The sequence below is a fragment of the Taudactylus pleione genome, unplaced genomic scaffold, assembly GCF_031769625.1.
Source record: "Taudactylus pleione unplaced genomic scaffold, aTauple2 ptg000281l, whole genome shotgun sequence".
Lineage (NCBI taxonomy): Eukaryota > Metazoa > Chordata > Amphibia > Anura > Myobatrachidae > Taudactylus > Taudactylus pleione.
In genome coordinates this window covers 1,737,289-1,759,844 of record NW_028284683.1, presented here as the reverse complement: position 1 = coordinate 1,759,844, position 22,556 = coordinate 1,737,289, and the positions used below count along the sequence as shown (strand labels likewise).

Here is a 22,556-nt window from a genome sequence, read left to right as displayed (position 1 = left end):
TAGGGGGAGGGCTAGGTGGAAGCTTAGGGTTAAGCTGCGGGAAAGGTGGGTTAGGGGGAGGGTTAGGGGGAAGGTTAGGGTGATGGTTAAGGTTAAGCTGCAGGACAGATGCCGGAGGGTTAGGAGGAGGGTTAGCGTTAGGGGAAGGTTAGGGTTAGGAGGAGGGTTAGGGTTAGGGGAAGGTTAGGGTGATGGTTAGGATTAAGCTATGGGAAAGGTGGGTTAGGGTGATGGTTAGAGTTAAGCTGCAGAAAGATGGGGGAAGGTTAGGTGGAAGGTTAGGGTTAGTGGGGGTTAGGGGGAGGGTTAGGTGGAAGGTTAGGGGGAGGGTTAGGGTTAGCATACTTACCTTCAGGCATCGAGATTCTGACTATCGGGATGCTGCTGTCGGTATTCTGACCGCTGAGATCCTGAACCCCAACCCATGCGACCATTTGCTTTGTAAACACTTATTTAGAATCGCTAATTAACAGAAGGAATTTCAAACAGATTTTGAATATATTTGTTGTTCTATTTATTGAATATAATATTTGGCAAAGTGGTTAGAAAATGAAAAAAAAAAAATACCAAGTAACTGCTTATCTGAAGTAGCAAAAATGTTGAAGCCACCCTGTGAATGAACATGTAACACTGGACACAGGAAAGGGTTAATGAGTGAGGGGCGCGCTGGCGCTGTCCCTATTCATGCCACTTAGGCGTCACTCTGAACCTCTCCGCTCTCTTCTCTCGCGGTTGATGCTTGCAGCACGTTGTACTTAGAATGCAGCAAAAGCTCTGACATGTCTTCCAGTCTGCAAGTTTCTTCCAGACTTAATTTATTCAGATCCAGACTCATCATCCTCTCCAGAAAGTCCTTTCTTTTCTCAGCGACCTTCTCCTGGGCAATGATCTCCACCTCCCGCAGGATGAGGTCCTCTTGCTGCTTGCGGTAAAAGTAAGACAGATAACTCTTCGCCCAGCCGATGCGTGGTATACAGTATTCTAAACTGACGTACACAGCCAGACCGATCAGGCCAGAAATCTGCATAGGGAAAATACAATACATAAGAGGGGGAATCATCAGATGGATCAGAATAACCAAAACAAATATTCAGCACATTATAGACAGTAAGACTTTCGGGTTTGAAAGAAACTTAAGGATGAAGTTAAGAATCTGGCAGTGACTTATGCCCAGCGGTCAGTACAGAATATGGCGCCCAGACATCTCTGTGTCCAGGGGATCGGTATGAAATACCGCCGGTCCGGTAGTACAAATCTCAACGCCGGAAGACCAGCACCAGAGAAGATCCCGGCAGCAGCTATGGTAAGTACTACCTAGGGGTGTGCACCGGCCACTTTTCGTGTTTTGTGTTTTGGTTTTGGATCTGGATCTTTCTTCGTGTTTTGGATCTGGATTGGTTTTGCCAAAACCACCCTTCCGTGTTTTGGGTTCTGGGTTTTGTGTTTTTGGATCTGTATTTTTTTTTAAAAAAAGCATAAAAACAGCTAAAAGCACAGAATTTGTGGGTTTTTCTGCTCCTATGCTATTGTTAACCTCAATAACCTTAATTTCCACTCATTTCCAGTCTATTCTGAACACCTCACACCTCACAATAGTGTTTTTATGGCCAAAAGGTTGCACCGAGGTAGCTGGATGACTATGCTAAGCGACACGAGTGGGCGGCACAAACACGTGACCCATCTAGGAGTGACACTGCAGTGGCAGACAGGATGGCAGTTTGAAAAACTAGGCCCCAAACTGTACATAATGCAAAGAAAAAAAAGAGGTGCAAGATGGAATTGTCCTTGGGCCCTCCCGCCCACCCTTATGTTGTATAAACAGGACATGCACACTTTAACAAACCAATCATTTCAGCGCCAGTGTCTGCCACACGACTGTGGCTGAAATGATTGGTTCGTTTGGGCCCCCACAAAACAAGCTGGCAATTAATCTGTCCCTGCACAAACTGGCTCAAGGGGCAGGTTCAAGAGTGTTTGCTGATGCTCCAGTCTTCGGCACGCAGTCGCTGAATGGCGAAAGTGGCCAGAAATTTTTCGGGCCACCCAAAGCGTCTCCTGCACGCCCCTGTCGCTTTTCAGAAAATTCTGCACCACCAAGTTTATTGTGTGAGCAAAACATGGGACGTGCTGGAATTTGCCCAGATGTAATGCCCACACAATATTGGTGGCGTTGTCAGATATCAGAAATCCCCAGGAGAGTCTAAGTGGGGTAAGCCACTGGGCAATGATTTCCCTCAGTTTCTCTAAGAGGTTGTCGGCGGTGTGCCTCTTACTGAAACTGGTGATACACAGCATAGCCTGCCTTGGAACAAGCTGGTGTTTCTGAGATGCTGCTACTGCTGACGCTGCTGCTGTTGCTGCGTAAGGTGATACATCTACCCACTGGGCTGTCACAGTCATATAGTCCTTAGTCTGCCCTGTTCCACTTGTCCACATGTCCGTGGTTAAGTGGACATTGGGTACAACGGCATTTTTCAGGACACTGAGGACACTTTTTCTGACGTTTCTGTACAGTCTCGGTATCGCCTGCCTAGTGAAGTGGAATCTAGACGGGATTTGGAACCGGGGACACACTACCTCCATCAATTGTCTAAATCCGACTGCACTAATGGCAGATACCGGACGCACGTCTAACACCAACATAGCAGTCAAGGCCTCAGTTATACGTTTTGCTTCAGGATGACTGCTGTCGTACTTCATCCTCCTCGCTAAGGACTGTTGGAGGGTCAATTGTTTAGTAAAAGTAGTGGTGTTCCTACATCCTCTCTGGGATGATGAATGACTCCCAGCAGCAGCAACAGCAGCAGCGGCAGCAGGAGGCGTAGCAATGCAGGATCCTCCGGAGGAATCCCGGATAGGAGAGTCAGTCATGCCAGTGACATGGCCTGCATGACTACTTCCGATCCTGACTAAGGAGGAAATTGACGAGGAGGGAGTTGACGGTGTGGTTTGCAGGCGCTTGGATACAATAGCACAACAGGATTTAGGTGTCCCTGGACTGCTTACGGTCTTAGCCAAAGTTTCTGAACTTGACAGTAACTTTTTATGAACGCGCTGCAGGTGCCGTATAAGGGAGGATGTTCCTAGGTGGTTAACATCCCTACCCCTACTTATTTCACCTTTACATATGGTACATATGGCAAGACATATTGCCAGACCAAAGAGGTGGAATGTGTGGTCTTCTGCCCAGGCATGACCGTGATGGGCTTTTTCATCCCACGGACAACAACTGTCTCCCCCGGAGCCTGATTTAAACAAACCACATCACCATCAGAATCCTCCTCGCCAACTTCCTCCTCAGTGCCAGCTACACCAGTATCCTCATCCTGTTGTACTTCAACAGTGACATCTTCAATTTGCATATCAGCAAGTGGACTGTGGGTGCTCCTTTCAGCACTTGCAGGGGGCGTGCAAATGGTGGAAAGAGCCTCCTCTTCCCGTCCAGTGCTGGGAAGGTCAGGCATCGCAACCACCACCACACTTGGACTCTCCTTGGGGATTTGTGATATCTTCTTAGAAAGCACAGTTCTTCGCTGTGCTTTTGCCAGCTTAACTCGTTTGATTTTTTTAGTGGGAGGAGGGCTTCCATCGTCATGTGAAGCTGAACCACTAGTCATGAACATAGGGAAAGACCTTAGCCATTTCTTGCCACTCCGTGTCGTAAATGGCATATTGGCAAGTTTACGTTTCTCTTCAGATGATTTAACTTTTTTTCAAGGTCATTTTCCTGAACTTTGCCATTTGGGATTGTATGTGCCCTCTACTATGACATTGGGCATCGGCCTTGGCAGACGACGTTGATGGCATGTTATCGTCTATGTCATGACTAGTGGCAGCAGCTTCAGCACTAGGAGGAAGTGGTTCTTGATCTTTCCCTATTTTATTTTTATGGGAGAAAGTTTGGTCCTCCATTTATGTTATATTGATATATACGTGCGGCTAAGGCGCACACAAACACAGAAAATAATTTTTTATTTTTGTTGGAGACTAGTGCACTTTGTGGGTTACACCACCCTTTAAGAAATGATCCAGCCGGCCCTTTACTTATGGGACACAGGCGCACCCTTGGCGCTGCTCCTTTGTTGATGCACGTGCAGCTACAGCCCACACAATTCACAAACACAGAAAATATTTTTTTATTTTGTTTGGAGTGCCCTTTGGGGGTTACAGCACCCTTTAGCGGTCAATCCAGCCGGCCCTTTATTTATGGGACACAGGCGCACGCTTGGCACTACTTTGTTGATGCACATGCGGCTACTGCGCACACAATTCACAAACACAAAAAAATATTTTTTTTTGTTTTGTTTAGCGTGCCCTTTGGGGGTTACAGCACCCTTTAACGGACAAGCCAGCCGGCCTTTTACTTATGGGACACAGGCGCATGCTTGGCGCTGCTCCTTTGTTGATGCACGTGCAGCCACAGTGCACACAATTCACAAACACAGAAAAAAAAAATTATTTTGTTTGGAGTGCCCTTTGGGGGTTACAGCACCCTTTAGCGGTCAATCCAGCTGACCCTTTATTTATGGGACACAGGCGCACGCTTGGCACTACTTTGTTGATGCACGTGCGGCTACTGCGCACACAATTCACAAACACAGAAAAAAATTTTTTATTTTGTTTGGAGTGCCCTTTGGGGGTTACAGCACCCTTTAGTGGTCAATCCAGCCGGCCCTTTATTTATGGGACACAGGCGCACGCTTGGCACTACTTTGTTGATGCACGTGCGGCTACTGCGCACACAATTCACAAACACAAAAAAATATATTTTTTTATTTTGTTTGGAGTACCCTTTGGGGGTTACAGCACCCTTTAACGGACAAGCCACCCGGCCTTTTACTTATGGGACACAGGCGCACGCTTGGCGCTGCTCCTTTGTTGATGCACGTGCAGCCACAGTGCACACAATTCACACAGAAAAAATATTTTTTTTTTGCACTTGGGGGGAGCACCCCTGATGGACAGAGCACCCCCTGGACAACACTATAGCACCCCTTTAGGACTGGGACACTGCACAGGACTTTGGAGTGGACACAGCCCCTATGGAGAACTGACTGCACAACACAGTCCAGCCAGCCCCTATGGACTTTGAAGTAGTGGACACAGCCCCTATGGACAACAGCAGCACAGCACAACACAGCCAGCCCCTATGGACTTTGAAGTAGTGGACACAGCCCCTATGGACAACAGCAGCACAGCACAGCACAGCACAACACTACACTGCACTACACTACACTACACAGCCCAGCCAGCCCTAACTCCCACCCTCCCTCTTCACTGTCCACAGCCGAGTAAGAAAATGGCGCCGACGCGTGTACCTTATATAGGATCCAAAACCCGCGAGACCCGGAAGGCGGGATGATGACGTTTTGCCTCGATTTCAGATCCGAGTCAGGTGGGAAAAGTCGAGCCTGACTCGGATCGGCCCAGATCGGGGGGCTCGGGGGGGTTCAGATTTCAGAAATCCGAACCCGCTCACCCCTAGTACTAACTAACCTAACCACCCCTAACCCTAACCCTTCCTTAGGGGTGCCTAACCCTAACCTTCCCCCCAAGTGCCTAATCCTAACCCTCCCCTGTAAGTGCCTAAACCTAACCCCCCCTTCCCGCAGCCTAAACCTAAATCTCCCGGGGTGGTGCCTAACCCTAACTGGCCCCTGGGGGGGCCTAACCCTAACCTCCCATTCCCCTAGCCCAAACCTAACCCTCCCCGGGGGGTGCCTAACCCTAAGTCCCCCCCCGGGAGTCCCTACCCTAACCCTCCCCCCCGCGGCTGTCTGCACCTGGCTTCTGGCTTACCTTCGATCAGGATGCCAGGCGTCGGGCTCCCGGCATAGGTAAAATGACAGGTATCGGGATTTCGACGCCTGTCATTAGACCCTTGCCGGGATTAGACAGTCGGGGTGCCGATGGTCGGCATGTAGACGTCAGCATCACGACTGCATACTGTGTCCAGCTGTATGATCAGAGGACTGGGAAGGCAGAATGGGTATGATATACCACCGGCCACATGGCCGGCGGTTCGATTCCCGTCAGCGGCAGCCCGACAGGAGCAGAGTGCGAAGCAGCGGAAGCCCGACAGCGCTGGAAATCCCGATCGTGGCTAGGTAAGTATCTGCTAACCTAACCTAACCCCCCTAACCCTAACCCTCCTTAGGGGTGCCTAACCCTAACTTCCCCCCAAGTGCCTAACCCTAATCCCCCCTCTAAGTGCCTAACACTAACCACCCCCTTCCCCGCTGCCTAAACCTAAGTCCCTCGGGTGGGTGCCTAACCCTAAGTCCCCCCCGGGGGTGCCTAACCCTAACCCTCCCTCCCCTAGCCTAACCCTAACCCTCCCGGGAGCCCTAAACCTAACCCTCCCCCCCGCAGCTGTCCGCTCGCGGCGCCCGGCATCACTACGATCGTGATGCCGGGCGCTGGTCTCCCGGCGTCGGGGAAATGCGGGCGTCTACATCTAGATGCCCGGCATTTCACCCATGCCGGGATAAGACAGTTGGGAAGCCGGCTGCCGGTATTTAGGCAGTCGGCTTCCCGATTGCTTTCCGGGAAGGCTGGTAGTGATGTATTTGCTGACATTTTGTATCCAGTGCAGAGTCTGATAGTAAAATGAGCAAATATATAAGGATGTGACACAAGCATTTCATGATGGGGGGGTTGTGGTATGTGCCTGGATTAAGATCTATCTCTATAGGGCACCGGTAGGTGATCCCCACAACTAGAGAGAGCAGCAGACCCTCCAAGCAGCCCCCAGTGTGTCTATATTAGATTGTGCATTAGTTGTGTAGGCTGAGCCATGGTGGCAATCTGATCCGGTAAGTTAAACGCATTGAACTCAGGCATGCAGCAGCCCGGTACTGTCACAACTTCCAGGACACGTCTATGATTGGGAGAACAAGTCATGATTTTGGAGTCTTCACATCATTCTAAAGCAAATGGCGCAAACTTAGCGAGCCTGATTCTGAATCACATGCACGGCCGATGTCGGGCGCAGCTGTGCGACAGTTTGCTTCTTTACATATATGGATCGGGTTTGTTGATTTCTGAATATAGATATAACCAATGGGAACGGGGAAGAGGGAAAAGGAATCTCTCAGGTAATGTAAAAAATATATGTTCTAAAATGTAACTTTTAATAATGAATTAAGATAAAAAAATTGTAATCCTATCCAGTATAAGGCATAGGAGAAGCCAGCGAAACCATCATAAAATAAAAAGTGTGCGAGAAAATTAAGATGTAATTTAAAAACTGTTAGTCGGTGTCTAATTATTTCTGATAATAAATTATTAAGTGCCACATACATCGTTGATAATGCTCCGTTATTTTGTTAAGGGGATGTCAATCCACTTTGAGCATAAGAAGGAACCGGAATTTGTATGATTCGTATGTGTCCAGTTGATTCTATGGGGTCTATTTACTAAGCAGTGTTAGGAGAAGTGAAAAGTAAAGAGTGAAAAGTGATAAGGTATCAGCCAATCAGCTCCCAACTGTCATCTCACAGGCTGTGTTTGAAAAATGACAGTTGGGAGCTGATTGGCACCTTATCACTTTTCACTTCTAATACTGCTTAGTAAACAGACCCCTATGTCATATATTAGCTACATAAGTAACTCTCTAGTTAACCACAACAATTTAAAGGGAGTACAAATGGTTTATAAAGTAATACACTGTACATCCCTTATTGAGGTTACTATCTTATAACTGTTAAATCCTGACACAGGGCCTGATTCAGAGCCGGACGCTCTGACCAGAGCGCTCGCTCTGAATCAGGGCCCTCCTCCATGAAAATGGAGCGGCCTCCTGGCCGCTCGCATAGCTGTGGGTGACCACTAACAGCATATGCGAGCGTCCATGATGATGGTCGCGATGGTCTTGACCATCGCGACCATCGGGCTTGCAACGGAGACCCTGCGGTAGGGTCTCGCTGCCACAAGCCCTGGAGTGACTTTGGCTCTATCAGAGCCAAAATCACTCACTGACATCACTAGTGATGTCAGTGGGGCCGGCTTCAGACGGTAGGCGTTCCCATGGGAACGCCTCCGTCTGGCAGGCACGCCCCCGGCACGCTCCCACCAAAGGGGGCGTGCTGTCAATTAACATCGACAGCACGCCCCCTTTGGTGCGAGACCTGGAGCGCCAGCTTGGCTGTCGCAGTCCGGGTCTCGCGCATGCGCACGACGGAGCTCCCTCCGTCGTGTGCATGCACAGTGGGGAACATCGACCCACTTGCGAGTGTACTGCCGCTTGCGAGTGGGTCTGAATGACCCCCACAGTGTTATTGTCACAATTACCTACAATATCTCCAGTGTCTAATAATCGCTGCAAAAATAAACTGACTCCTATTGATACCTTTATATATCATTAAATTGTTGATGCATAAGTTGCTTTTCTTAAATGTCAGTTTGACACATATAGCACCTGTCTCACTGGTGCTGGTAGTATTGGCGTGCCTAGGTATTACTGGGATATAACAGTATTTCTTTCAACTTCAGATCCAAAACCAAAACCGAAAAACAAAACACAGAGGTGAGGTTTTGGCAAAACCAAAACCAGGAGAGATCCAGATCCAAAACCAAAACCAATACACGGGGGTCAGCACACATCTCTAATATGCATAATAGTGGTTGACCTGACCTGCCGCAGGATTTTGTACACTTCTCGTGTACAGCTTACGGTATGGCTGCGTATGACGCCACACTGCCTTAATTATGCACACCCCTAGAACGCCGTCCCAACGCACAGACACGCCTGTGTTTGCCTGACCACTCCCCGTCACCACCCACAAACGGCATTTCTGTCAATCAATATTGGAAGGGTCTGCGTACACACTGCGTGTAATCTGCATACCTTAATCCAGATCGCACTGCTTAGTTCAAGCATGTGCAGTGCAAAACCATTGGCCAAGTGCGTGCGTTCTCTCCTGTGCGCTCCTTGCCGAATCAGGGCCTTAAATAAGCTTCTCACAACTTTCGAAAGACATGTGATGTTAGCTCTTTTGTGCGACAGACAAATGGTTTCACCACTAGCATAATGAGGCATGATCTGTCTCTATCTTTCCTAATGGAACATACTGTATAAGCCAAAGCAAAATCATCCTGTAATGTAAATGTAAATAAACTGTAATGTTTATTCATCCAGATTGGTCCGATTCCCGGCTTCCAGGGAAATCTTCTGCAGATTATGTGTTCTGGGCTGTAGCCAGGGGAGTGGGTGGGGGGACTTTACGGTAAAAGACAAAAGACAACATAGTGAGAGCTGTAAGTGCTGAGTGATCATTACTGTTACATGGTTACTTTTCCAAAGATTAACTTTCTTTGTGTGTGACGTTGTTTAACATTTGAATTAAACAGTATATTTCAGTACAAAGGATCTTTCCCAGCTTCACTTCACATCTTTGTAATTTGTAAACCGTATTACTCTATCAGGGCAATTCAATTTGGAGCGAAAGGTCAGTTTTTGCGATAATTTCACACCGATGACGTCATTTTCGCTGGTTTTGGTTTTACACAGTATTCAATTTCAAAGACTTTTCGCAGGTTCGAAAAGTCTTTGAAAAAAAACGGGGATAGCTTTTCACCACTGAATAGGTGGCGAAAAAAAGTGCATAATTGGGGATTAGGGGTGCAGGCTTAAAAAAAATAGCCTGCATCCCTGGGAATGACATTTTAAAATAAACTGTGTCTTAAAAAGTAAAAAAAAAAAAATAGGGACACCCCAAAAAAATTGTTTAAAATTTGGGGTGAAAAAAAAAAATGGGAAAAAAATGTTTAAAAATAGGGCAAAAGGTTCAGGGCTATTCTGCAAATATGCGGCAGGTGTATTCTAGAATAGATTATTAGCGGCAGGTGTATTCTAGAATAGATTATTAGTGGCAGGTGTATTCTAGAATAGATTATTAGCGGCAGGTGTATTCTAGAATAGATTATTAGCGGCAGGTGTATTCTAGAATAGGCTATTAGTGGCAGGTGTATTCTAGAATAGATTATTAGCGGCAGGTGTATTCTAGAATAGATTATTAGTGGCAGGTGTATTCTAGAATAGGCTATTAGTGGCAGGTGTATTCTAGAATAGATTATGAGCGGAAGGTGTATTCTGGAATAGATTATTAGTGGCAGGTGTATTCTAGAATAGATTATTAGCGGCAGGTGTATTCTAGAATAGATTATTAGCGGCAGGTGTATTCTAGAATAGATTATTAGCGGCAGGTGTATTCTAGAATAGATTATTAGCGGCAGGTGCATATTTGCAGAATTTTTAAATAAAGACTTTAGGGACTTAAAAATATGCTAGTACCCATTTTCATGTACCCCAAATTTGATGGGAGCACTTAAAAAAAAACGAAAAAAAAACCTAAGTGCTCTTCTGCAACACTTCTTCAATGTCGGGAAAAAAACACCAGCCACGGCTATTTAAAACCCTGACTTTCATTTGCAGGCTAAAACGGGGGTACCCATAGTGATCCCCCATGTTTTTACACCTTTAGGGGGGTCCTACAATTTATTCCAGGTAGATTTCGTTTTTTTTCGCCGATCCTACTTCACCGGGTCCCGTTTTCGTGGCTTTCAAATTGAATACGGGGATAAAGCGGGCACGCGCCCAATGCTTTATCCCAGGAAAATCTCTGATGTGGAGCGGACTTTTCGCTCCCATATTGAATACCCCTGTATATTAAAGAACAGAGATGTGCAGGGTCGGACTGGGCCACAGGGGTACAGGGGAAACCCCCGGTGGGCCTTACTGCCTGAGGGCCCACCCCCTCCTCTAGGGATCAGGTTCCAGACTGTGCACTTGAATTATACTTATCTTTCATTATACTGAACAGGACTATGGTGTATTTTCCATAATGCATTGCTGTTATTAACCTGGTACATTATTATTCATGCACTAGCAGTATTTACTATATATATATATTTATTTTTTTCAAAGGGACCCAGACCATGCACTCTCTATTGGTTAGCCAAGCCACCTACGTGGACGCTAGTCACACCCCCACTGGAGGCTGGCCACACCCCTAAGTATGGGCCCCTATCACTGCAAGCCCCCGGTAGGCCCTTCATTCCCAGTCCGACACTGGAGATGCGTGACCACGCAGCGCAGGCCCGGAGGAAGCTGCCTATGCCCATTTTGAGTATCCAAGTCCAAACGAGTAGATGTATATAGCCTTGGAGAGAGATACAGGGGAGCAGTTGCCCAGAGCAACCTTTGAGCTTTTAACTGTCATATCAAAGACTGTTCTGGATAAATAAGAGGCATTAATATGAATATTTAGCTGATTCAAGCACATATACCAGGGTTCCCAACCACGGTCCTCACGGCACAGTAATGGTGCATACACACGGTCAGATTTTCTTTCAGATTGGAACGATAACGATGTTAAAAATCGTTCAATTGTTCATATCTGAAAGAAAAATGTGACATGTGGGCCTGCAACGATGAACAATTGGCGCTCCCGCATGTCAAATAACGATATCGGACATCTGTTTGCAGTCAGATTCAGACGATTTCATTCATTTTAATACTGTCTGAAATCGTTCAAATCGTTGGTAAAATCATTCAAATCGTTCATCTGACAGATCTGACCGTGTATATGCACCATAACAGTCCAGGTTTTAAGGATAGCCAGAATTGAGCACAGGTGACTTAATTAGTACCTCAGTTATTTGATTTAACCGTCTTTGCTCAAGCATGGATATGACTAAAACCTGGACTATTAGTGTGCCTTGAGGACTGAGGTTGGGAATCACTGACAAATACTGTAGAATAGAACAGGAGGTACAATGGTTCTGTTTTGGGGTGTACAAACAGCAACAAAAAGTCACATCATATTTTGAGCTTAATATATGAGCATCAGCAAGTAGTGGAAGCTGCAAGGTCAGGCAGGAGAGAGCAGGGCACCCGTCTGCCACCTGTCCTGATTCTGGGGGGGGCTACACTGGATAAAATGATAGCCATGCTTTGGGTATTTTTACCCACTCTGGTGACTTTGGACAGAATCGTCTATGAGAGTTCCCACTGTGCCTCCCAAACTGCTGGCGTGTGTGCAGGGGTGTGGTATGATATGACATTCACAATGTTCTGAGTCTGACTGTCTACAGTCAGAATTTTGACATGGTCATGATGTCGACATTGGTGATAATGCTGACATGTTCGTGATGTCAATATTGGGCATATCAACAGTCACAATTTCGACATGGCATTTTTCACTATTTTAGCCCGACCCTAAATCTAGCACTAAACTGTGTTATGGACATTGTGACTGGATACCGCGCATAATCTACAGGAAAATATCTTTTAGAAACTATGGGTAATACAAACGCATACACATGAACACACACACACAGGGGTTAAAGTGGTCCGGAACCATGTTCCGGTGGTTTTATTTGGAGGCGCACCGCGCGCAAGAGAGGCTCCATTTGCTGGGTGCCACTTTTGTTACCAGCGGGCGCCCGGTTCCTTCCCCACAGCGGCAGCCTGTTCACTCCTGAGCTCCGGCTTCAGATTCCCGCAGTGGGCACTATGAGACAGACACCATGACGCAGTGGGCACTATGGGACAGACACCATAGTTCAGAGGAGAGGTTGGGCACTATGGGACAGACACCATAGTTCAGAGGAGAGGTTGGACCAGACGGCAGCGGAAACAGGACCGGGATTAAGGTAAGTATTGTGTTTGTATTCTTTATTGTATTCTTTTGTGTAAAAGGCATTACCGCTAGGGGCACTACTACAGGCGACATTACCACTGGGGGTACTACTACAGGGAGCATTACTACTGGGGACACTACTACAGGGGACGTTACCACTGGGGGCACTACTACAGGGAGCATTACTACTGGGGGCACTACTACAGGGAAGATTACCACTGGGGGCACTACTACAGGCGACATTACCACTGGGGGCACTACTACTGGGAGCATTACTACTGGGGGCACTACTACTGGGAGCATTACTACTGGGGGCACTACTACTGGAAGCATTACTACTGGGGGCACTACTAATAGGGCATTACCACTGGGGGCACTACTACAGAGAGCATTACTACTGGGAGCACTACTAATGGGGGCATTACCACTGGGGGTACTACTACAGGGAGCATTACTACTGTGGGCACTACTACTGGGAGCATTACCACTGAGGGCACTACTACAGGGAGCATTACTACTGGGGGCACTACTAATGGGGACATTACCACTGTGGGCACCACTACAGGTGACATTGCCACTGGGGGCACTACTACTGGGAGCATTACTACTGGGGGCACTACTACTGGGAGCATTACTACTGGAGGCACTACTACAGGGGACGTTACCACTGGGGGCACTACTACAGGGAGCATTACTACTAGGGGCACTACTACAGGGGACATTGCCACTGGGGGCACTACAACAGGCGACATTATCACTGGGGGCACTACTACTGGGAGCATTACTACTGGGGGCACTACTACTCGGAGCATTACTACTGGGGGCACTACTACTGGGAGCATTACTACTGGGGGCACTACTAATAGGGCATTACCACTGGGGGCACTACTACAGGGAGCATTACTACTGGGAGCTCTACTAATGGGGGCATTACCACTGGGGGCACTACTACAGGGAACATTACTACTGCGGGCACTACTAATGGGGGCATTACCACTGGGGGCACTACTACAGGGAGCATTACTACTGTGGGCACTACTACTGGGAGCATTACAACTGGGGGCACTACTAATGGGGGCATTACCACTGGGGGCACTACTACTGGGAGCATTACTACTGGGGGCACTACTACTGGGAGCATTACTACTGGGGGCACTACTAATGGGGGCATTACTACTGGGGGCACTACTAATGGGGGTATTACCACTGGGGGCACTACTACAGGGAGCATTACTACTGGGGGCACTACTACAGGGAAGATTACCACTGGGGGCACTACTACAGGCGACATTACCACTGGGGGCACTACTACTGGGAGCATTACTACTGGGGGCACTACTACTGGGAGCATTACTACTGGGGGCACTACTACTGGAAGCATTACTACTGGGGGCACTACTAATAGGGCATTACCACTGGGGGCACTACTACAGAGAGCATTACTACTGGGAGCACTACTAATGGGGGCATTACCACTGGGGGTACTACTACAGGGAGCATTACTACTGTGGGCACTACTACTGGGAGCATTACCACTGAGGGCACTACTACAGGGAGCATTACTACTGGGGGCACTACTAATGGGGACATTACCACTGTGGGCACTACTACAGGTGACATTGCCACTGGGGGCACTACTACTGGGAGCATTACTACTGGGGGCACTACTACTGGGAGCATTACTACTGGAGGCACTACTACAGGGGACGTTACCACTGGGGGCACTACTACAGGGAGCATTACTACTAGGGGCACTACTACAGGGGACATTGCCACTGGGGGCACTACAACAGGCGACATTATCACTGGGGGCACAACTACTCGGAGCATTACTACTGGGGGCACTACTACTCGGAGCATTACTACTGGGGGCACTACTACTGGGAGCATTACTACTGGGGGCACTACTAATAGGGCATTACCACTGGGGGCACTACTACAGGGAGCATTACTACTGGGAGCTCTACTAATGGGGGCATTACCACTGGGGGCACTACTACAGGGAACATTACTACTGCGGGCACTACTAATGGGGGCATTACCACTGGGGGCACTACTACAGGGAGCATTACTACTGTGGGCACTACTACTGGGAGCATTACAACTGGGGTCACTACTAATGGGGGCATTACCACTGGGGGCACTACTACTGGGAGCATTACTACTGGGGGCACTACTACTGGGAGCATTACTACTGGGGGCACTACTAATGGGGGCATTACTACTGGGGGCACTACTAATGGGGGTATTACCACTGGGGGCACTACTACAGGGAGCATTACTACTGGGGCACTACTAATGGGGGCATTACCACTGGGGGCACTACTACTGGGAGCATTACCACTGGGGGCACTACTACAGGGAGCATTACTACTGTGGGCACTACTACTGGGAGCATTACTACTGGGGGCACTACTACAGGGGTCATTACTACTGGGGGCACTACTAATGCAGACATTACCACTGGGGGCACTACTAATGAGGGCATTACTACTGTGGGCACTACTACAGGGGTCATTACTACTGGGGGCACTACTACTGGGAGCATTACTACTGGGGCACTACTACAGGGGTCATTACTACTGGGGGCACTACTAATGCAGACATTACCACTGGGGGCACTACTAATGAGGGCATTACTACTGTGGGCACTACTACAGGGGTCATTACTACTGGGGGCACTACTACAGGGGATATTACTACTGGGGGCACTACTATAGGGGTCATTACTACTGGAAGCATTACTACTGGGGGCAATACTACAGGGGATATTACTACTGGGGGCACTACTACAGGGGATATTACTACTGGGGCACTACTACAGGGGTCATTACTACTGGGGGCACTACTAATGGGGACATTACCACTGGGGGCACTACTAATGAGGGCACTACTAATGGGGGCATTACCACTGGGCACTACTACTGGGAGCATTACTACTGGGGGCACTACTACAGGGAGCATTACTACTGGGGGCACTACTAATGGGGGCATTACCACTGCGGGCAGTAATACTGGGAGCATTACTAGTGGGGGCACTACTACAGGGGATATTACTACTGGGGGCACTACTACAGGGGTCATTACTACTGGGGGCACTACTAATGAGGACATTATTACTGGGGGCACTACTAATGAGGACATTACTACTGGGGTCACTACTACTGAGAGCATTACTATTGGGGGTACTACTACAAGGGGCACTACTACTGGGGGCATTACTAATGAGGGCACTACTAATGGGGGCATTACCACTGGGCACTACTACTGGGAGCATTACTACTGGGGGCACTACTACAGGGAGCATTACTACTGGGGGCACTACTAATGGGGGCATTACCACTGCGGGCAGTAATACTGGGAGCATTACTAGTGGGGGCACTACTACAGGGGATATTACTACTGGGGGCACTACTACAGGGGTCATTACTACTGGGGGCACTACTAATGAGGACATTATTACTGGGGGCACTACTAATGAGGACATTACTACTGGGGGCACTACTACTGAGAGCATTACTATTGGGGGTACTACTACAAGGGGCACTACTACTGGGGGCATTACTACTGGGGGCACTACTAATGGGGGCATTGCATAGGGGGCACTGCATAAGGGGCACCACTACTGTGGGCACTCCATAAGGGGCATACTACTGTGGGCACTGCATAAGGGGCACCACTACAGTGGGCATTGCATAAAGGGCACTACTGCTGTTGGCATTATGTGTAAGGGGCACTACTGCTGTGGGAATTGTGTAAGGGGCACTACTACTGTGTGTATTAGGGGCACCACTACAGTGGGCATTGCGTAAGGGGCACTACTGCTGTGGGCAATGTGTAAGGGGCTTCTACTGCTTTGGGCATTGTATAAGGGACACTACTACTGTGGGCATTATGTGTATTAGGGGCACTACTACTGTGGACATTATTATTATTATTATTATTATTATCATTTATTGATATGGTGCCACAAATGTTCCGCAGCGCCTTACATAGTACATAAACAAGTTGTAGACAAGCGACTTGCAGAACCACCACGTCTCTAGGACTACTTTAAGCACTGCACATACATACTGTACACATAAACACACACACACATACATCATACATGCCTACCCTCCCTCAGTGTCAGGACGACTCCCTGAAATAGCAGCAATCTCCCTGTCTCCCTGATTGCACCTTATCCCCATTATGAAGCTGTTATATAAAAAAAAAACCAAAGATATATACATTCAAATGGGATCATTAGTATCATTTCCCTGCATTGGGTATAAGGCACAATGATCCCTATGGCTACATACATTAGTATCATTTCCCTGCATTGGGTATAAGGCACAATGATCCCTATGGTTACATGCATTAGTATAATTTCCCTGCATTGGTTATAGGGCACAATGATCCCTTTGTCTACATGCATTAGTATAATTTCCCTGCATTGGTTATAGGGCACAATGATCCCTATGTCTACATGCATTAGTATAATTTCCCTGCATTGGTTATAGGGCACAATGATCCCTATGGCTACATGCATTAGTATCATTTCTCTGCATTTGTTATAGGGCACAATGAGCCCTATGGCTACATGCATTAGTATCATTTCCCTGCATTGGGTATAAGGCACAATGATCCCTATGGCTACATGCATTAGTATCATTTCCCTGCATTGGGTATAAGGCACAATGATCCCTATGGTTACATGCATAGTATAATTTCCCTGCATTGGTTATAGGGCACAATGATCCCTATGTCTACATGCATTAGTATAATTTCCCTGCATTGGTTATAGGGCACAATGATCCCTATGTCTACATGCATTAGTATCATTTCCCTGCATTGGTTATAGGGCACAATGATCCCTATGGCTACATGTATTAGTATAATTTCCCTGCATTGGGTATAAGACACAATGATCCCTATGGCTACATGTATTAGTATCATTTCCCTGCATTGGGTATAAGGCACAATGATCCCTATGGCTACATGCATTAGTATCATTTCCCTGCATTGGGTATAAGGCACAATGATCCCTATGGTTACATGCATTAGTATAATTTCCCTGCATTGGTTATAGGGCACAATGATCCCTATGTCTACATGCATTAGTATCATTTCCCTGCATTGCTTATAGGGCACAATGATCCCTATGGCTACATGTATTAGTATCATTTCCCTGCATTGGGTATAAGGCACAATGATCCCTATGGTTACATGTATTAGTATCATTTACCTGCATTGGGTATAAGGCACAATGATCCCTATGGTTACATGTATTAGTATCATTTCCCTGCATTGGGTATAAGGCACAATGATCCCTATGGCTACATGTATTAGTATAATTTCCCTGCATTGGGTATAAGGCACAATGATCCCTATGGTTACATGCATTTTCTGTAATGTATCAGTGTGTTTTCATCAACAAATAGATCTTACTAACTGCTTTTGGGCTTGTTTACATGTGGCAGTAAGTCAATTTTATGACACACCTCTCAGATGTAGCAGTACACGCCTATCACAAGTATGACACCCCCCTCAGATGTAGCAGTACACGCCTATCACATGTATGACACGCCTCTCAGATGTAGCAGTACATGCCTACTGTAACACGCACTCATAGGTGCTGCTTTCACAATCTCCCTGAAATGCTTTTTCAAAAGTAGGCAAGTATGACACACACATGGGAATACACACACACACATGGGAATACACACACACACACATGGGAATACACACACACAAATTGTTAATTTTAAAAAGTGTCTAAAATTTCTCATTAAGCTGCATTTTTCACACAGGACACGTATGTGTATATATATATATATTTGTGTGCTGCAAAAACAATTATAATTAACCTTTATTTCTGGTAAATGTAACAAATGCAAGATCCCTCTATACTTCCCTAAGAGCCTCTTTCTTTTTATTTAGAGTGAAACATCAATCAAACTCCAGCACAGATGCATCTCCTGATTCTGAACCGACTGCGCAGTGCGTCTGAATTGCAAAATATGGTTTATGCACTGCACAATGGGTATACAGTATCTATAACGGGTGCGGGATATACAGTGCACATGGGCCCCTAGGTCCCTGGGGGCCCACACTGCACACCAGCACCCTTTCACAATACTTACCTCTCCATCCGTGCTGCAGATATCACTGGGAATATGGCGCACGCGCACCACAGAGATCCCCGCCATTCTCCTGGAGATCGCTGGTGAGAGAGAGGGGAGCCCCGCACAGAGGGCCTGATTCAGAGCCGCTCGTAAGCGGCCGCTCGTTCGCTCTGAACGATGTTCGCACAACTGCGCATGCGTATGGGTCGTAATGCGCATGCGCAAACCAGTAATTGCGGTCGGAAATCATGCGCTCGTAAAACAGTGAGGGTCTGCTAATTTGAGTGACAGAATGAGGCGTTTGTGGGTGGTAACAGGGGAAGGTGCTTGAAAACGGGGGAGTGGAGATCCGAACGCAGGCGTGCCAAACGGTGAAAAAGGGTGTTTAATGGGTGTGCATAATTAGTAAAGCAGCGTCATCGATCACGTCACTTGGTTGTCTTTTAGCCTGAACTGCTCGCAGTGATTGCGGGAAGTAAATCATACCACAAGCACTGCGAGCAGTTCAGACGCCTTTCGATGTTCCCAATTAATCTAATAAATACCGGAGATGATATATGATGCGAACGGCAAAGGAGCGTCTTTACAAAATAGCGAGCGCATTTTTCAGACGCTCGCTCAGACATAGAGGCACCAACACACCCCAAAGATCGAGCGCTTAATTTAAATATCTGGCCCCTTTTTTACAACGAGTGTCCGCAAATAGCATCCGGGTCTGAATCAGGCCCAGAGACTGCGCACAGGCCATACCCTCTGTTGAACCGTGACTGCGCTGCACGATGCGTCCGAAGCCACAAGTAGGTGTGTGCATGCCTCATTATGTGTAAGCGGAGACCAACCTGAAGTCTGGGCGGCGAGTATCAATACGCATGAAGCTGTTGCTTCTGATGGGAGTGTCGTGGGCATGTACCTGCACCTGTGGGCGATTCTAAATCATGCGCACGGGGAAGGGGTGCCTTTTTATGAAGGATCTCTTGCTCTTAGCGAGGGGCTAGTGCACGCGCCAATACTAATGATGACATTTGTGTCTGTGGACGCCAAAACGGTGGGCGGGATAGGCTTGCGATTTCAGACTCGCAGATTTGCAACTTACTTTGTCAGATTGTCGCCTTAGCATATGAAAGTGAGTACAGCCCCTCTGTGTGATTAGACTGCATACGCACAATTTATAAAGGTTTAGTAAATCCCTCTCTGACTTCTTATGGGAGAGTTTATGCTGGTGAAGGTGTTACACACATGAGCAAACCAGTCAACCAATGGCACATCCAAAACACGTAATAGCAGAAGGTGAGCATGCATCCACCCATTGTTAGCGACCCCTGGGTCAGGGCTGGATTAAGGGGGCAGGGGCGGCAGCCCTGGGGGCCCCACACACAGATGGGCCCCCACACAGGGTCGGTGTGACCCTGCCAAGAACAGGTGCCCAGTGGCTGTGTTCTACTGCATACTGCACAGAGCGGCTCCAGACTGAGCGCCTGATTCAGCAAGGAACGCACAGGAGAGGATGCACGCACTTGGCCGATGTTTCCGCACTTCGCATGCGCTATCTAGCCAGTGTGATCGGGTTAGGGTACACAGACTACGCACAGTGTGTACGCAGAGCCTTTCGAAATTGACTGACAGGTAATGCCATTTGTGGGTGGTGACGGGGGGTAGCTAGGCAAACGCAGGCGTGCCTATGCATTGGGACACCGTTATAGGGGCGTGCATAATTAAGGCAGTGCGACAGCATATGCAGCTTTTCCGTAAGCTGTACACAGGAAGCGGCCAAAATCCTGCGGCAGGTCTGGTCAACCACTAATATGCTAATACGTCCGATGGTTCTCGGTGTTACCGATGTTGCCGCTATCTTGCATGCTGATCAGACTGTGCGTAAATGGAGATGGGCGGCTTAGTATGGGGCAGGGCGTCTGCCTCTTGTGCTGCGGTCTCCGTGCGTATGCATTGATTAGCATATTCTCGCATGGGACGTGTGCGTGCGTTCTTTCCTGTGCGTTCCTTTCTGAATTAGGCCCTGAGTCCCCTCATCAGCGTCACGATGATCAACGCCAGGGGATGCAGTGAGAATTTGGATGCAGGGAAGTGGTATTTGAACAGGCGTTTCTGGGTGGTAACAGCGGGGCAGCTATTCAGATGTGGGTGTGTCGCAGTCAGCGACTGAGACTTTTATCACAGTTGTAGTGATTTCGCCACCCTTGCACATTCATAGGGTTGCTCCAATGTCCGATGTTGTATTAGAGACGCAGCTGGCAGGCATCTCTGTCGGAACGGCTGCAGCATTTGCATACATTTGCAGTTGCACGGCGTAAAACAAAATGCAGTTCCATCGGGATTAGCGTTTTCCTCTGAATCATGCTCAGAGATGTTTAAATCAACAATATTTTTTTTAACTGAATCAGTTACTCTGGGGGAGATTTATCAAGCCTTGGAGAGAGATAAAGTGAGAAGTTGCTCATAGCAACCAATCAGCTTCTGTCTGTTATCTAGAACAGCATATAAAATGACACTTCAGGGGTACATTTAACATACATGCCTACTCTTCTGGAAGTCGTGGGAGGCTCCCGATATTTCAGGTAACCCCCCCGCACCCCCGGGAAAGTAGAAACTTCTCCCACATTCTACCCACTTCCTAGTGAAGTGGGCAGTATGGGGAACATTTTCTCACGGATCGGCGGTCCGTGAGTAGGGGACGGAGCCTACTGACTCGATTCTTTGATAATCGCGTTATTTAGCCCCACCCCCTATTCAAATATGCAGGAATTGCGGCATTTTACAATGAGTGGGTGGGGCTTAATGATGCGTACTGTCTGGCCTCGTCCCCCCAAAACAGTACAACCTGCTTCTCCTCCCGGATTTCTCCCAGGGAAGAAGTGTCAGAAGTCGGCAAGTATGATATTTACTAAAGTGAGAATTTTTAGAAGTGGAGCTGTTGCCCATAGCAACCAATTAGATTCTAATTATTATCGTCTAGAAGGTGCTAGATAAATGATAAGTAGAATCTGATTGGTTGCTATGGGCAAAATCTCCACTTCTAAAAACTCTCAATTTAGTAGATATACCCCTTTAAATCTGATTGGTTGGCAACTTCTTCACTTCTCTCTCCAAGATATATCTCCCCCTCTATACAGTATCTGCGTGGCTTGTACATCACATGCTTATTCTCTGTTACATCTTACCTGAATCAATGGCAGAATTTGACCATTCACATAATAATCGCTATATCGCGTGCGCAGGATGCAAGCGAGATACCGTCCATCAGTCAACACAATGAAAAACCAGATGAGCGGAGCCTTCCCAGCCTGCAGAAGAACATACAGGAAATACTTGCAGGAGCAGCACGTCGGGGGATACAGACCGGGCGATCTTCTTGGTCTGATCATCAAGCTCAAAATAAAAAGGATAACGGGTGGGACAATGAGAAATACGTAGCCATGTACTAGGGCTTTTTTATAATATTCAGGACACTGAAATTTCATCCCCAGAAACGTTTCTACAACAAGTAGCAATAGAACGAGAGCTGGAGTTCCAAGCTTGTGGGAGTTTAAATATACAGCATTCAGGGGCTTATTAGCAGCAATCATTTTGGAGTAAGTGTTGCCGTTAGCTGCTAGAGTGAAAGACAGAGAGAGACTGTTGGAAATTTTCCGTCTCATCATATCCTGCTTACAGAGGAGGTGTCTTATGCAATAACAAATAGCAGTCTCCGTCTTCATATACTGATGTGTATAGCAGGATATAACAATGTATCCCGGTCCCCAACTATCTCATTTCTGGTAGGACCGTGCCCTGCAAGGACTGTGCTCTG

General features: G+C 47.5%; 1 protein-coding gene across 1 annotated transcript; it reads right to left on the bottom strand.

Annotated features, from left to right (window-relative positions):
• Window positions 1-522: 522 nt before the first annotated feature.
• On the bottom strand, window positions 523-22,332 carry LOC148512596 (uncharacterized). Its single transcript, XM_088482075.1, has 2 exons — window positions 21,928-22,332; window positions 523-1,021 (listed from the first exon to the last, which is right to left on the bottom strand). Exons 1-2 carry the CDS (start codon window positions 22,330-22,332, stop codon window positions 692-694), a joined length of 735 nt encoding a protein of 244 aa, XP_088338201.1. The 3' UTR covers window positions 523-691.
• Between the last annotated feature and the right edge of the window lie 224 nt (window positions 22,333-22,556).

What these genes read in the sequence shown, in the direction of transcription:
- LOC148512596 (XM_088482075.1), bottom strand. Translation starts at nt 22,332, where the DNA reads ATGATTGCTGCTAATAAGCCCCTGAATGCTGTATATTTAAACTCCCAC. An exon ending in AAATTCTGCCATTGATTCAG is followed by an intron (nt 1,022 to 21,927) that starts GTAAGATGTAAC and finishes TTCCCTATGCAG; the next exon opens with ATTTCTGGCCTGATCGGTCT.